We start from the raw sequence: 15151 nt of genomic DNA on the forward strand, positions 1-15151 counted from the left end.
CTTTGGACTTGACGCTGCAGCTCCTGAGGCATCTTCCTCCCCACGGGTCAAGGTCGACACATGCAGAGCGTTTAAAAAGCTCGGGGAAAGTGAGAGAAACCACACCGGTGAGGAGGAGCAAAGCGGGGAGGAGGACTTAGCCAGAGTGTGTTAATTTGTATTTGGAGTTGTGATGTCTGAAGGGAGGGCCGGATTAGTAAACGGTGGTCCGTAGAGAGACACACACGGAGTCGGGTTTCAGCTCTGCGAGGGCCCCGCGAGTCCAACTCACTGAAGCTGCCTTTGTCTGACTGGGAACCAGAGAGAGAGAGAGAGAGAGGGAGAGGGAAGGGGGCGAGAGAGCAAGAGGAGGAAGAGGAGGAGAGTGAGAGGCTTTTAGTTGGGAGTGAGGGAGAGAGAGCAGCAGAGTGAGCTCCATCTCGCTCTCTCTTGCACATGAACAGGACAACTTTGGTTTGGATCTAAGACTAAGCGGCCGCTGAAGATGACCTCACGGTAAATGAAAGCCACTGTTTTTCTCTGTGAGGAGGTAGTTTCAAGTCAACACTGTCCAACATCTGCACTTCTGTCTTTCACACAGCGCTCCTCCCCGGCTCTTTGGATTACTTCTGCTCGTCCTCCGGTTCTGCTGCCGTCGCTCCTCTGCCTATCAGCTGCTGGACGGTACGTGCACTCCTCTCTCGTCGCTCTGAACTTTTCTGCTGGCTCATGAGTTCTCATCCGCCGAATGTGATTGGTGAAAGCGTCGCGCTCTGGTCCTGGCGGGCTCGGGATGATGTCACTTTGAGAAAGATGCTTTAACGGCACGACTGTAACAAGACTTGTTGATGTTGTGGTGATTGTTTGGTACATAAGAAACTTAAATGAATGAATGTTATAATGGGGTTGAAACAGATGTTGTAGCTTACAAAATATTTGGAAAGTCAAGACAAGTTCTTTATTAACTCAATATTTAAGAGGTAGAAGACGTTTATTGGTTATTTTTCCAGCAATATCATAGCAACAGCGCCTCTTTTACTGCACATCTGTTCGGCTCTTTCCACACATGTAGATGATAATCAAAGTTTCTATATAACAAGACCATGGGAAAGCTTTTAGGGAGTGTTTGCATTAGACTGTCATTGATAAGATAAGTAGATCCCATGGGAGGTATGCCCCTGTATAACACTGACTACACAAGGACTACGGTGCTAACGATGTCGAGAGTGAAACAAACTCTTTGGAAACTTTTTGGGGACCCTCTGTCTTCAGATGAACCTCGTGACATCAGAGCCCATCAGAGCGATACCTGCTGGCTTCTGTGCCGTACGATGGTTTCAATTATATCCTGACTGATGTGCTTCTCAGAGCGCCGCGTCGCTGCTGTTTTCACAGCTTAAAACTGGATTTGCAGCGTGATGAATGGATCAATCACTACGCTTCAACATGTTCCCAATTAGTGCTGAAGGAGCTGCAGATTTTCCTTTCCATCGCAATTGGAAACAGGCAAAACCTCACAACGCGCACATTGACAGACAAGCTCCGCAATCAGTAGCACCGCGTGATTAAGGTGGCGAAGATGATGTAACGCTGCCGAACCTTCAGTGTGTGTTGGAGGGAGATGAAGGTCATTGTCAGCATGTCTGAGAGCTTCATTAGTTTTCATCCTGGCCTCGAGACCGGCTAATATGCCATCGCCGCTGTCGTCAGCGTGCTGGAATCCAGATTGACATTTGCAGCTATGTGTGTGTGTGTCTGCGCGTGGATATCTTGACCTATGATCACCACGAGGACCTCCGTGTCACAAAAGCATCTTTGTTTGGGGCGCAGTCAAATAATTACGGGGGTCTCTTTAGCTAACGATACCCAGCGGAGCTTAATTGTCGGAGTCTGACATTTTGAATTAAACGCCACTTTGGCTGCTTGTGGCTTCAAAATGTGTAACCACTTTGCAATTAAAAGCCCCGTCCCTGATTATGAGATGGAAACGAAATGTGATCTTGTAGAAGGCAGGACTTGACCGTGGCCGTGTGCGAGGGTGGAGTTCGGTTGACGTCTGACTAAAGAAGAGTCTTGAAAGTGTGATTTCATGGTCCGGTTTCCTCCACTGTAGATCCTGCAGCGGCTGGCTGAGCTAGAGGCTCCACTCTCAGGCTGTTTGTGCTTGTGCCGAATGCATAATCCTCTGTCATGATTCACTTTTTCAAGAAGGGGGGGAGGAAAATATGTGTGTGTGTGTGTGTGTGCACGCGAATGCTGGCTCACTAGTCAGAGTCAGAGAGAGAGCGAGCACCAGGGACAAATATTTCCAGGCTGCATGTTGTAAATATTCTTGAAAACAGAGCTGTCGCCGTGGCAACATTCACATTTCTATGCAGCGATTGTTGAACTGAAGCTGATATAATCCCTTTTCTCCAGTGTGAAATAATGCACGCCGCTTCCCTCCAGCTGTGAAGCTTCACCGCGTGCATCCGCCCCAAAGGTTCGACTGTACTTTTTTTAAGGTGGATGCGGCAGAACGACAGGATTTCTGTGAATGGGACGGATCAGTGTCGGCTCGCATTTCTGAATTTTGACAGAAATAGAACGGCACAAATCAGCAATGTTTGGTTAACTTGGTTCTGTAGAACAGCTTAAGAAATAGAAAACAGATTTTCTTGGAAGGGAAAAAGCAGGAATGAATGATTGAGAAACTGTGAATTAATGAATAAGTCAGTGAATAAATGACTGACTTTTTAAATTATCAAAAGAAAAAAGAGGAAATGTGAATACGTGATTGTATAATTGAACAAAGGTTTGGATGGTATCAACAGATCCAGAGCAGATGGCTGGATGGTTGGTTAAATAACAGGGGTGTTATTTCGATGCGATGTTACATCGTTTATTTGGACAACAATGCGATACAAGCTGATATCACAAAGTCTGCACCAATGCGACGTCGGCCTGCGATCGATTTGAGATGATCCCATATGACCATTTAATACGATCGGTTACAGAAGAAGCTGCAGACTCCCTTCTTCTGCAGGAAACTTTACTTTAAATCAACACCACTAACACATAAAACATGGCTTAACGAGAACATTTAAAAGTTAGCTTAAGCCTATAGCGTTTTATGTTGCATGTATTAGCCTAACAGCTAGTGGACGTTTCCCCTGCCCATAGCCAAACAAATTGCACAGATTATTTTAAATGTTTCCTACTCACCGTTGCTTTAAGTCACTGCATCTCCCAACAGACAGCCAGTGTTGAAATCCGGCCCTTCCAGCCTGACATTGTTGAAACATAGCAGCTAAATTTGCCTCAGCGAGAGCAACAAGTTAGCCAACAGCTGAGCGGGACGGCCTGTTCATCTTCTCTCCAAAATCCAAAATATTTCAACACTGCTGATTTATTCCAGAGAAGAAGGGAGGAAACATAATCATCGTCTTTTTCTTGGCATTACCTGCCTAGTGATGGCACCGCTGCAGACGTTTCCTGGGAACATCAAAATAAAGGGGCGTAAGTCATCGCAGATGAACGGATTGTTGGTTATATAGAGTTAATGATCAGCTGGACGGATGCAAGACAGAAAAACATGTTAGTAAAAGAAAATGAATGGGTAAATTTAATGAAGGAGACAAACAAGCTTCATGTAACGAGGCAGATGGCTGAATAAATGGGAGGAAGAAATATATTTTGAAAAACAAAAAGGTTCAAAACAACATGAACAAGTAAACAAACCAACAAAGGCTCCTTTGTGTTTCTATAGTCGTGGTTCTGATTCTACAGAAGGATCATAAAAACATACTCTTGGGCTATAATCCCCTTTTAATCTCAACTAACGAGGAACAAACACACTGTACAATACATCATCTTTTAGCCTGGAGGCGCTAATGTGCACACACTTGTATACGCCTTCATACCACGTCCACAAGAAGGACACACACATGCAAACATGCGACGCACACATGATGTTCTCCATCTGCTGTGCACACGGTGATTATCCACAAAATGATAATGTTTCTAATTATCTTAATGGGACAACACGAAGGCCCGGGTCACTGCTGCCGGCTGTAAGGGATAATGAATAAGATGATGTGGCTGATGATGTGAGCCTCGGACAATGTGGTTGTGATGAACGCACTGGCGGTGATGGTGAGGACGAGGTTGACAATGAGAAGGACGGGGATGGATTACGATACGAGTCCTCGGAGATCTGCGATGTGAATGCAGGGTGTTGGTGGATGTTACATTTGATTTACAGACGGAGCTGTTGTGAATCAGAGCGTTTTGCTCTTGAGTCATACAGTAGATGGACTTTGAGTTTAAAGAGTTCATTTCACAAGTTGAACAAAGTCTGGTCTACTAGTCTCTTCTTCTTATCTGTTGTTTCTGCAGGGAAGTACGTTTGGACTCTTTCTCCGCCTCCTCAACCTATTGGGCTTTAATTTATGGCTTGGAGTTTGCATGTTGCCACCCTTGCGTGTTTTTTTCCTGCGGGTTTCCCCACCATTAAACATGTGCGTTGGGTTAATGCTCCTGCCGGTGTCCCTGAACAATGCATCGGCTTTGAACTAAAGTTGGTCCCCGGGCGCTGTACAGTGGATGGGTTAAATGCAGAGAGGTTTCAACATGTTGTACTCTGTATGTGACCGATTAAAATTCTTCTTCTAACAAAGTCACCAACCCTTTTTATCACCGCTGGTCCTCAACCAAACCAGAAATTCAGTGCAGGTTTACATGACTCCTCTGGTGCCAGTGTTGTTTAAACGCTCTGAGTGATAAAATGCAAAAAAACAACTTCTTTCTGGCGTCAGCGTCGCTCCCCCATTCAGACAGGAAGCCCATGAACACACCACAGTCGGAAGAACGACTTCCCAACTCAGGAAATCAGACCAATCCGAGGAGCACGTGAATGCAGCATCTGTTTGAGGTCACTCTGAGTATTTTTCACATTTTTGTTTTTCTTGATGAGAAACAATCTTTGGTATTTTAGGTAGCTGGTATCTATGAGTGATGATAAAGTTAACAGCTGGGCCTTGGTGGAGGAATGTGCTCGACTGAGTGCCTTCTTAGTTAGATATAAAGCAGTCCTATACATCTTATGATAAACACAAACCTCTCTTTGCATTTTGATTTTACTTCAGAAGTGTAAGCTGCTGCAGAGCAACACTGGAAATGTTTCGGTCATTCATTCTAGGTTTGTTCATAGAAGTAAGACGACACTGAGTTTTAGGAGGTAATGTGTAAATCCTTCCACGTCCACTCGGTCTTAATTCTGACTTAATGAGACCCTGGTTTGGCTCCAGTTTGATGTAGGTCATCTGGACCGCAGCCCTGTACGGAGGGAACATGCCAGGTTTTAATCTAAAGTGTAATTTCAACTCGAGCACAGTCAGATTCTCGGTCCCGTCCAACAATGATTTCATGAATGAGCAAAGAAAAACCACACACAGGAGACTTTTAAAGGTCTGACGTTCTCCCCTGAGCGAACGTCCAGTTTGTTTCCATCCGAGCGAGTCGACTTACATCCAGCTCAGCAAAGTTTTTTTGTCCGTCACGAATGATACGAGGCACATAATCACAACGATGAGCACTGAGCAACAAAGCTGTCAGTAATTTAAAAAAAATAACCAAACCAGATCGCGATGACTCACTAAATGTTGGGTAGAAGTGGCCAGATGTTTATTCTCCGCATGTCAACTGTACAAGTGGGCTGGGTGAGTTTATACAGAGTGGGAACGGCTTTCTTCATCATATCATGAGGTAACGATATAAAGATTACTCACATTGCAGTGATTTGGCAGAGAGGCTAACTAACAGCAATAAACGTTTGGATCCAAAACAGTAATAAAGTAAATACTTGACGTGATTTCTGACTGTCGTGCCGATGATCTTGTGCAGGGAGTGAGCTATTTTACAGTTTGGCTCGAGATCGTTTTGAGAAATAATCACAGATGATCAGGATTTTTTGACTGGAGCGAGTTAGGAGGCGAACATAGTTGAAGCTTAGCATAAAAACTGTTTGTTAATTTTATCTGCCTTTACCAGAGACGTGAGCAGAGACGTTTCTAAAGTCTGTGACGTCAGCGATGGCGGTTGTATGACACATACCCCCCGCCTCAAAAACAGGAAACATACAGTAGCAGCCGATCATGTTGTTGCACTGACGCCAGGCACAGTTGAGAAGTTTACAGAGATTTGATTCAGGTGCAGATGGAAAGTGAGGATACCACGCTAATGCGCAGGATAACCAAGAAAAGTTACTGACATTAAACGCTCATTATTTGTTTAAGTACTCTGTTAGCCGACGGCGTCATGTCAAAGACGTTGGTGTTGTGGTACAACCTGCAGAAAAAAGGCCTTTTAAACCTTATTTTGGGGCAAAGTCACCAAACTATCAGAAGAGCCCATTGACAGTGAAGTTATGTCCTCTGCCCATTCATTTAGCTAAAAGCCTGATCTTGTTAGCTCCAACACAACTGCTCGGGGACGTTGCCAAGATGGCTGATGAGTAGCGAGACTTGTCTAAAAAGGACAAAAGCTCTGTCATCTCTTGCCATCAAACAATAAAAGACTGAAAAGTTAAAAATAAAATGTCCCAGTAGTTTGCAGATGATGTTCTTGGTTGTAAAGTCCTCAAAACTGGGAACATTTAAAACCACAATTATTCATAATTTAATCCTCTCTAAATCAACGTTATTCATATTTCTTTGTTTGTTTGTCCTTCGGAGAGTGTCATGAGCATCTCGTGTGACTCTTTACACTTTCACGTGTCAGCAGGCTCAAAACTGATTCAAGATGTGCTGCAGATTGTGTAGCACATGTCTCTGCATCCCACATTATTCTTGTTAGCTTCCACCAACTGCCAAATTCAGTCCGATATGACAGCTATTATCATTTTCATCTGGCTCCTGATTAATTTCTTTCTCTCACAACTGATGCGGTTTGTTTTTGTGACTTCCTCCCAGCGGTGTTTTGTAGTTTTTCATGTGACCTTGATCATTTTTTTCTGTTTGTTTTTTGATGATTAGATGTGACAAACTCATGAAAAACGTTCAAAAGGAAACAAGACACGATGTAAAAGCAGTAAAAAAAAAAAAAGATCACTGTCACATTATGTAAGTGACTATGGATTCTGCTGACTTGACACTTTGAGGGAAAGCTGCAGCGCAGTCCCCGGGCCGCGATGGTTGTATCTGCAAATAATCTAAGACAAACCCCAAACCAAAAACACATGCGTTATCCTGGAGAGTAAACAGGAATTGCTATATTCGTCCCGGACCAAACGGGCCACTATTTTGAGTCGTGGACACGGTGTGGAGCAGATGATGTGAAGGATGACATGGATGGCTTTCTTCAAAGCGTGAAAGCAGAGGACAAAGACAGGATGTGTTGAGTTTAGGATGGGAGGGTAAAGGTGTGACGCCAAATGTCACTTTGACCTCCGTCCTTTGTGCTCTTAGAGTTTATTCATGTCCTTTAAGTCAAACAGATCGCTGCGAGGATCTGTGAGTAGTTTTTCCTCCTAAATTTTAATGCGATCCTTTTTTAGTGGGACATTTTGATGCTGTATTGTTAACAAATTAGAATTTTTAAGATAACGAATCAGAGCTAAACCTCTCGATAACTGGTCTTTATCTGAACATCAGTCGTCACTCTTTGAAATCAAAGCTTTGGCCATCAAAGAGCTTTTATACCAAAACGTCCTGAACGCTTTGTTTGATGTGCTCGACTGTTTACTTTCCTCGGCCTTCGTTTTAATGTCGGGTGATGCAGATCAAACAGGACGGCACGATGACTCCTTTCTCTCTGCTTTTTTGTTTATTCTGTCTCTCTCTGTGAAGTTCTCCATCCAAAATGTGATACATCTACACACGAGTGTCTGTCTTTATGTTTTTGTGTATCTATCCTTTAAGTAAAGCTATAATGATTGATTGACTAGTTGTCTATTGACTATTAAATATTTTGATAATCTTTTTGTGTTGTGGACAAAACAAGACACTTGAGGACGTCATCTTGGGCTTTTAGGAAATGCCGATCGACATTTAACACCATTTTCTGACATTTTAAGGACCAAACAACTGATCGATTAATCAAGAAAATGCTCAACAGATTAGTCGGCAATGAAAATAACTGATAGTTGCAAGTGACGGTCGTTGTACAGCTGTGACACAATTTCTGAATAAGGGCTGCGTGGACTGAATGTTTTAATGTAAAGACATGGAAATCTGACTTTCTACCTTTAAAGCTCCCTCCATAAGTTGCCATGCAGTTGTACAGCTTTGCAATTTCTTCCAGCAGATGCAGAAGACCCTTATCGTGGGCTGCAAAGACAGAACTTTACAGACTTTGCATGTTGAGTAGTCACCCAATTAAAACGTCTGCTGCAGAGATCAGCAACAAGGGAGCTCGACCTGTGACCTCTTTAGGCAATAAAGCTCAGAGGAGCAGACCTCTGACTAGAAGACAAATTATTAGTCCCAGTCCAGCTGTTAAAAAACGTGACAGAGGAACAATGAAGTTCCCTCCGGCGATGCTTCTAACTACCACGCGCTCGTGTAGAGCTGTTTAATGGCCAATTATAGCCTGCGGCTGTTGAAAGTTTCAGTGAGTGCAACTGTAAATGTGACTCAGGATGAAAAGAAAATTCCTCTGCAGCTGAGTGTTGGAACATTACAGCACATAAACATGGTTACAGCAGTGAAGGGCATGGTTGTGACTGAACCACAGTGCATCCTGTGTCCTCTGAGGACATTTCTCTGAATAAAATATGACACAAGTCCTCCTGCATTCCTGTAGGAAATAACTCGCTCATCAGGAGGGATTAGACGTGCATCGAAACGTTGATTGACGATCATGTAAAGTGGTCCGAATTGGCGTGTTTGTTTTTCTGGGAGCGGCCGGCTTCCTGGCTTTTTTTTTCCCCGATGGGTGAAAACATGGAATATCTAACTAGTCTCTGGAAAGTGTCCATCATGGAGGAAGGATGGAGTCGAAAACAAGCAGGTGTCTGTTCAGCTGTGTGGAGATCCGCAGAGGAGGGAAGACGTGTCCCGTCGTACAGCGTCCGAGTCTCCAGTGAGGTCACGGAGGGCCGAGCAGCTGTTTGTGGCGCCGAAACATGTAAGAAATTAAGATTTCAGTGTCCCTAATTTACCCCAGTCCTCGTTAAATTCCCATCCCGTGTTAATGATACTATAGAAAAGTACACGCTTGTTTATGAGCATGTCAGGGTGCCCATTTCAGTCAGTGTGCCTGTTGGACTCGTGTAATGACAGAGCAGTCGTCGGTGTGAACAGATTTATGACGGCTTCCTTTTCTTTTTTCACTCTGAAATATCACCTCTGCCCTCGTCTGCTCGCTGATCTCTGCTTGTTTGATCAGCCTGTTGCCTCTAAAACCAGGATGTTGGTGTTGAAGCTAATCATGTTTTTCTCCCTGTAAAAGCCACATGATTAAAGCCAACAGTTTGTTTGAACTTGAAGTTATAAGCTAATCATCTGCAAATGGTCGAACAATAAATCGCTAACACTCACTACCAGCCCTTTTTTCTTTAATGCACTACGTTGCCAAAAGTGTTTGGACACCTGACGTCAACACAGTGAACATCTCAATCCTGAAACGTACGCTTTAATGTACTTTAACCTTTCTGGTCAGGGGTTTTCACAAGATTTTGGAGCCTGGCAGCGAGAGTTTTTTTCCCCACTCAGCTGAAAGGAATAAAATGAGATTATATTGTGCAATAAAGCCTGGCTCACAGTCGACGAATTGATTAGACGATCTACAGAAAATCTATTTTGATGATTGGTTAAAAGTTTCCGTTCATTTTCAGACAGAAAAATTCAAATATTTGCTGCTTTTCTTTGTTATTTGTGATTGTAAAACAAGATTCTTCAGGTTGAATAAAAGCAACAATGTAAAGACTGAACTTTAATAAAAATAATTGTTAGTTGCAGCCCTTGTTGTGGGCAAGGCTCTGTGACGGTCACACAAAATTGTCCACAATATCTCCATATGATGGGGGATAAGGATTAAGATATGTTGGGGCTTTCCACAAACGTCTGGATCTTTTGTGTCGCTTATTAAATATTTTCTTGTAGGTTAACTTTTGATAAATTGGCGTCAAAATAACGTGTCAGTGCTAAAACATGACAGTCCTCCACAGCCACCAGGTCACAGCTCAGCAGGGTCCCTGGCATGTTGTCCCAGCCTTGAACCTTCATGGCTCTGCTTTGGTCTGCTGTCCAGTTGATGGATGACTTCAGCAAACCAAAGAGCAGACTTCAAACAAAGTCTTAACTTAACTCGGACTTTGTCTCCTTGTTGAAACTTTCGTCTTGTTTCCTCGTTGGAACAGTTTGTCGACCGCTTGCTTGATTCCTGTCGGCGCTTATATGATGCAAGTGGTGATTATAATCACTGAGGGACGGACATTTATCTTTGGCAGCTCGGAGCCTAAGAAACAAACACATTTTGACGATAGCTTGTAGGAAAAGCGTGACGTAAATACCCCTGAGGAGTGTCCGCACTTAGGATCCTGATTGTTTCCCAGTGGGAGGCTGGATTAGTGCTGGTGTTGATGCTGGTTTTGTGGCGTGTGTGTGTCTGTGTGTGTGTGTGTGTGCGCTCAGCTGGGCTGCAGCTGCGTTGTTTTTGGGCACACTGTCGACTCTCTTCCCGAATATCTCACCATAAATCTAATTAACGGTTGGGTCTGAGTTTACCTTATTGTTTTGACACCGCTGGCGAGTAAACATCCACAAACATCCGTCTCCATCTCCGCCCGGCCTTCTCTCATTTCTTTGTTTTTAGACTTTTAAATGCCTCCCTTCCATTTAATTGCCTGATTTTATCTTTTTTTTCTGTTTATTTTTCTCATATTGTTTCTTCCTTTCTTTATATAACCGATCACTCTTCTTTCTTGTAGCCTCCCACAGGTGTGAAGAAGGCTGCGTGCTGTTTATTCTGCCGTGTGCGTGTGTTTATTCTGGAGATTCGTGCGTGAATTAATAACTGAGGGAGTCGGCTTCTCACCTCGGTTTGCGGTTCGGTCTTTGCTGCTCTTGGTCTCTCATTAGCACCACCACTTGTTATGTTTGTGCGTGTGGTAGACGCACTAAGGATGTGGCACTAAATATCCCTCAGCGGTGCTAATGTGCTTTTTTATTTTATTAGTTGAGACTATTTTCCTGGCCGCTGTCTTTGCCTCCATTTTGGAGGAGATATAACTTCTTTTCATTAGCTTCACTTTTGGAGACGCAGACAATCGGCCTATTCATTCCTTCAAACATGAGGATGTGTTGAATCAGAATGATTTCAGCTGGATAGAAGAAATACCACGCAACCACATCAGATGTGACCATTCTACACATTTTGTCTCAATGTCTAACTCAAAAAATGTCCTTCACTGACTGAAAGCTGGTTGTGGCTTTGAATTTGGCTTTCGTGTCATTTGCAAGCCGGATCAAAGGTTGTCGCTAACATGACCTCAAGTCAAACATCTCGCGGTTCGGCTTGCAACACATTAGATGGATTTGTTTCACATGGCTGTGGTTGATAAGTGCAGCATCATCAGGTCACGATGTGTCCTGAACTGTTGAAGTCTCTGTAATTACACTTGTCGATGGGCTGAAAGTAAAAAACGTTTTGCAACGCTTGCAAGATTTTCCCAAAGGGTTACTGAATATCCATCCAAAGGCCTTCGATGTTTATGAGAGAAAGTGTTCTGGGTGTTTTCATTTCTCTGCCGTCTTTCATCCTCGCCAACGCTGATTTCACTTCAGCCCGTTTTACATTATTTCCTTCACTGAATCTGAAACACTTAAAAAGTCCAGCCGTACAGTTGCCAGAGATGTGGTTTTGATTATTTCCCCCTTATTACCCCTCGTTGTATGTGGTCTTAAAACTAACAAAATGTGATTAAAACGTCGGGAGAACCAAAAAGCAAATATGTTTTGACTTCTCATTGCAAACTGTATTATCTTTATGTTAGAGGTGAAATCCTGTCGGTCCGGTTCTGCTGAGAAAGTTTCACATTTGGTCGCTGCCCAATTCAAAATGAGAAACAGGTTTGTTTACTACAGTTGACAAGCAAAAACACTGCAGCAGTAATCAGCCACGTTGATTGCTCTACAAATGGTTTATTTAACCTCAGAGCTTTGTGGATTATTCTCACATACCTTTTTGTTTCTGAATGTTAAATCAGGCAATATAATGAAAGAGAAGTCATCAGATCGGCTTCATGATTGGGTGAACAGAGCAACTCTTTGCTCATGATTCAAGTTTGAAATATTCAGTCGGGAATCAAATTTGCGTGGAAACAAGCGAGGGTCTTCAAGACATTTATAATTAGACTATAATCTGCAGCTTAATTCGATGAATGTTGCACTAACCACTTCAAAAATGAATGCAATTAAACACAAAACACCAAAGAAAAGTGTTCAAAATGAAGCATTAGTTCATGAAAACCACTGCGGGTCAATAATGACTGCAAGCATCGCACTGAACAACCAAGTCTGGAACAAATTGGGTCGGTATTTGCTGAAGCTACAGTGGCGTTAAGTTTCTGGGGACAGTTTTCGATTATTGTTGGCTGAAATCGTTACATATTATACTCGAGGTGTTTGCAGAGAGCTTTTCTTCTTCTTCAGGTCTCGGTTGAACAATGCTGTCATCAGTCCGCCCCTCAGCAAACAGCAGACATCTCAGTCTGGTGCTCAGGCTCCTAAAGCTTTCAGCAGCCTCTCTCGACCAGAGCAGAAAGAAAAACAGCTCTTTTTTTCCGAAAAGCTTTTAAAGCTGAGAATCGGTTCGACACCTATTCAGCCCCTGAAAACAGATGTTTTTATTACACTTCACTGGAAATAACGTCAGGCTACTGAGACGACCGCTTTATTTGGATCTAGAGATTCGTTAGTAGACCACCCTCGTGTTGCACTCAAACCTCCAACTTTCCTCTCCCACGGACGTCGGAGCAAAGGTCAGTCCCTATTTAGCTGTTGTCCTTCAAAAAATGCCATTTCCTCGCCGTCTCAGCAGCTTCTTTCCAACTCCGCTTAGTCACGGCGACATTATTAAACAATAGGAGTTAAGCACAAACGCTGCTTAATAGAGCAAAGGGCAGAATATTTCTGTCAACCAGCTGAATTTTTCTGTTTATTCAGTTTAAGTGGTCCTGGTGAGAAGTAACTGGCCTTCCTCAAAAACAGCTCCTCCTCTCGTGATGTCGTACCCATAAAAAAGTGAATGAACCTTGGCACTGCGGGGGAGCTTTAGGCAGACGTTTTAATGGGAAATCATGTCGGTTAGAAGTATGTACTGTATCTGGCAAGCACAACCTGAAATTAACTGCAGTGAAACAGTGAAACACTGGTAGATTTTGTCTGCGGCTCGTCTGGCAGACCTATAGAGGTTTCTCTGGTCAGGAGATACGCAGTTTTTAAGAAGTCGATCGTATTATGTCGTATTTTTTAATCCATCACAGCTGTACAAGTTTCTTTTGGCATCCCTGATTTGTATAATCCAGTTGGTTTCTGCCCTGATTTCCTCTCATAACTGTCGTTTAAAATGTTTGTATGTCTTTAGACTAAAATGTTTAACTTTTAGGAAGGACTGATATTGATTTTCATTGAGAAAACAGTTTCTACCGGTTTTAAAAACACATTTTTCCAAGGTCTCTGCTCCTAAATCGGCTCACAGCTATCAATAAAAAGTCTTGTCTCTCCATTTGAACGATGCCCTGTACATCCCCTCCTCGGCAAACACAAACATCTGCGTCAAACCTGGCAACATGGCCAATGGGAAGAGAACCAATTTAATGTGATGTTGTGGTCGCCCGAGGAGACTTCTGCCTCCTGACTTATGCAGGCATACCTCGATTTGATAACTCTCCCACTGGCAGCAGATACGAAACATGAACTCTGGCCCAATTTCCTCTCTGCAAATAACACCAACTGGGAAATTGCTTTTGATGCATTATTGAGCATAACCTGACTGCGAGGGACTCGTGGCAGGAGCTCATGTTTTGGCAGAAGATTTATCCTTTGTTTTGGTATTTTCCCTTTTCCTTCTTGTGGGTTAGCTGAACGCGGCAGAGCAGGACTTGTAAGGTGATACGTTTCAGGTGGGGCCTGTGGAGCAGGGATTGCCAGAGATTGTAGCAGTTAAAGTCACCTTTTTCGAGCCAGAGCCACCAGGAGGAAGTAGTTTCTCTTGTTGGTCAATGGTGACCAGACCTCAGATGTTTGTCAGTTTTCCTTCTGGTCAGGAGAAACACAGGATTTGTGGTTTAAAAAGACATGATACTGACATAAAAGTGATAAAATGGAGAGTTATAGGTGTAAAAACTTGCTGACTTCACATGTTTGATCCAAGCAAAATATCTTCAGATAAAACCAGGATGCTGCATCATTAATCCTGAAAGCCTTTGTTGCTGTTACGTGTCGTTGTATCGGCCAGCTGGAAAGGTTCAGCGCTTAATTCTGTGACAGTTTCCCTTGATCCTTCTTTTTCCTCATCTCACTCCTAAAAGAAATATTGTTGATGGCAGGATTGTAAATCTGACAGCTCACCCCTGCCCCCACCTTCAGCGTGTTTTTTGCAAAAGATGAAGTCCACGGAGGAGCTTCAAGGCCTTCCTGTGAAGTTTCCAACACATGATGCAACATAAATGTAATCGCCCGGAGCAAGAAACCGGGGAACAGTCAGTGTTATTAGTATTATCGCAGCCTTGGCTTGTCTTGTAACCCCGGAGGGTACTGTGGTGTTCGTCAGGGTTGTGACCCAGGTCTCCCCGGGTTTATGATGGGAAAGGACTGTGGTTTCAGAAACATGTTTCTTCCGTGTTCATTGAGCAGCGGCAGTCAACCGTGAGCTGTCTGGAAAGCCTGAATTTGATTTATTATTCCCCAAAGTGTAATCACACCTATAGTGCAGATTACCCAAGAAGGAACACACTGCAGAAAGCGATCCTCGGTGCTGTTTGGTTTGTTTGGCTTCTCCTTGCACGAGTAACTGATGGCAACAAGATTTCAGCAAAATCATACATTTTTGAGAATGTTTCTTGCAGATGGTTAGGAGAGCTTTTTCAGTCATAACAAACTCTGGATCAGAATCTACTTTGCAGGGAGTTTAGTTAAAATCTGGATAAAGACCAATAAACCAAATTCTGCAAAATTAACAAAGCAATAAA

The 15151-nt window shown here is 43.3% G+C and overlaps 1 protein-coding gene across 2 annotated transcripts in view; it reads left to right on the plus strand.

Annotated features, from left to right (window-relative positions):
- The first annotated feature begins 217 nt into the window (after window positions 1-217).
- Window positions 218-15151, plus strand: part of LOC311249535 (collagen alpha-1(XV) chain-like) — a 56560-nt gene continuing 41626 nt past the window's right edge. For both annotated transcript variants that reach the window (XM_084340629.1, XM_084340630.1), the window contains exons 1-2: window positions 218-495; window positions 581-663. In XM_084340629.1, the coding sequence (XP_084196755.1) occupies window positions 485-495; window positions 581-663 (94 nt within the window). In that variant the 5' untranslated portion in view covers window positions 218-484. The remainder of the gene's footprint in view (window positions 496-580; window positions 664-15151) is intronic.

This window comes from Pagrus pagrus (genome assembly GCF_965226575.1).
Source record: "Pagrus pagrus genome assembly, chromosome: 20".
Lineage (NCBI taxonomy): Eukaryota > Metazoa > Chordata > Actinopteri > Spariformes > Sparidae > Pagrus > Pagrus pagrus.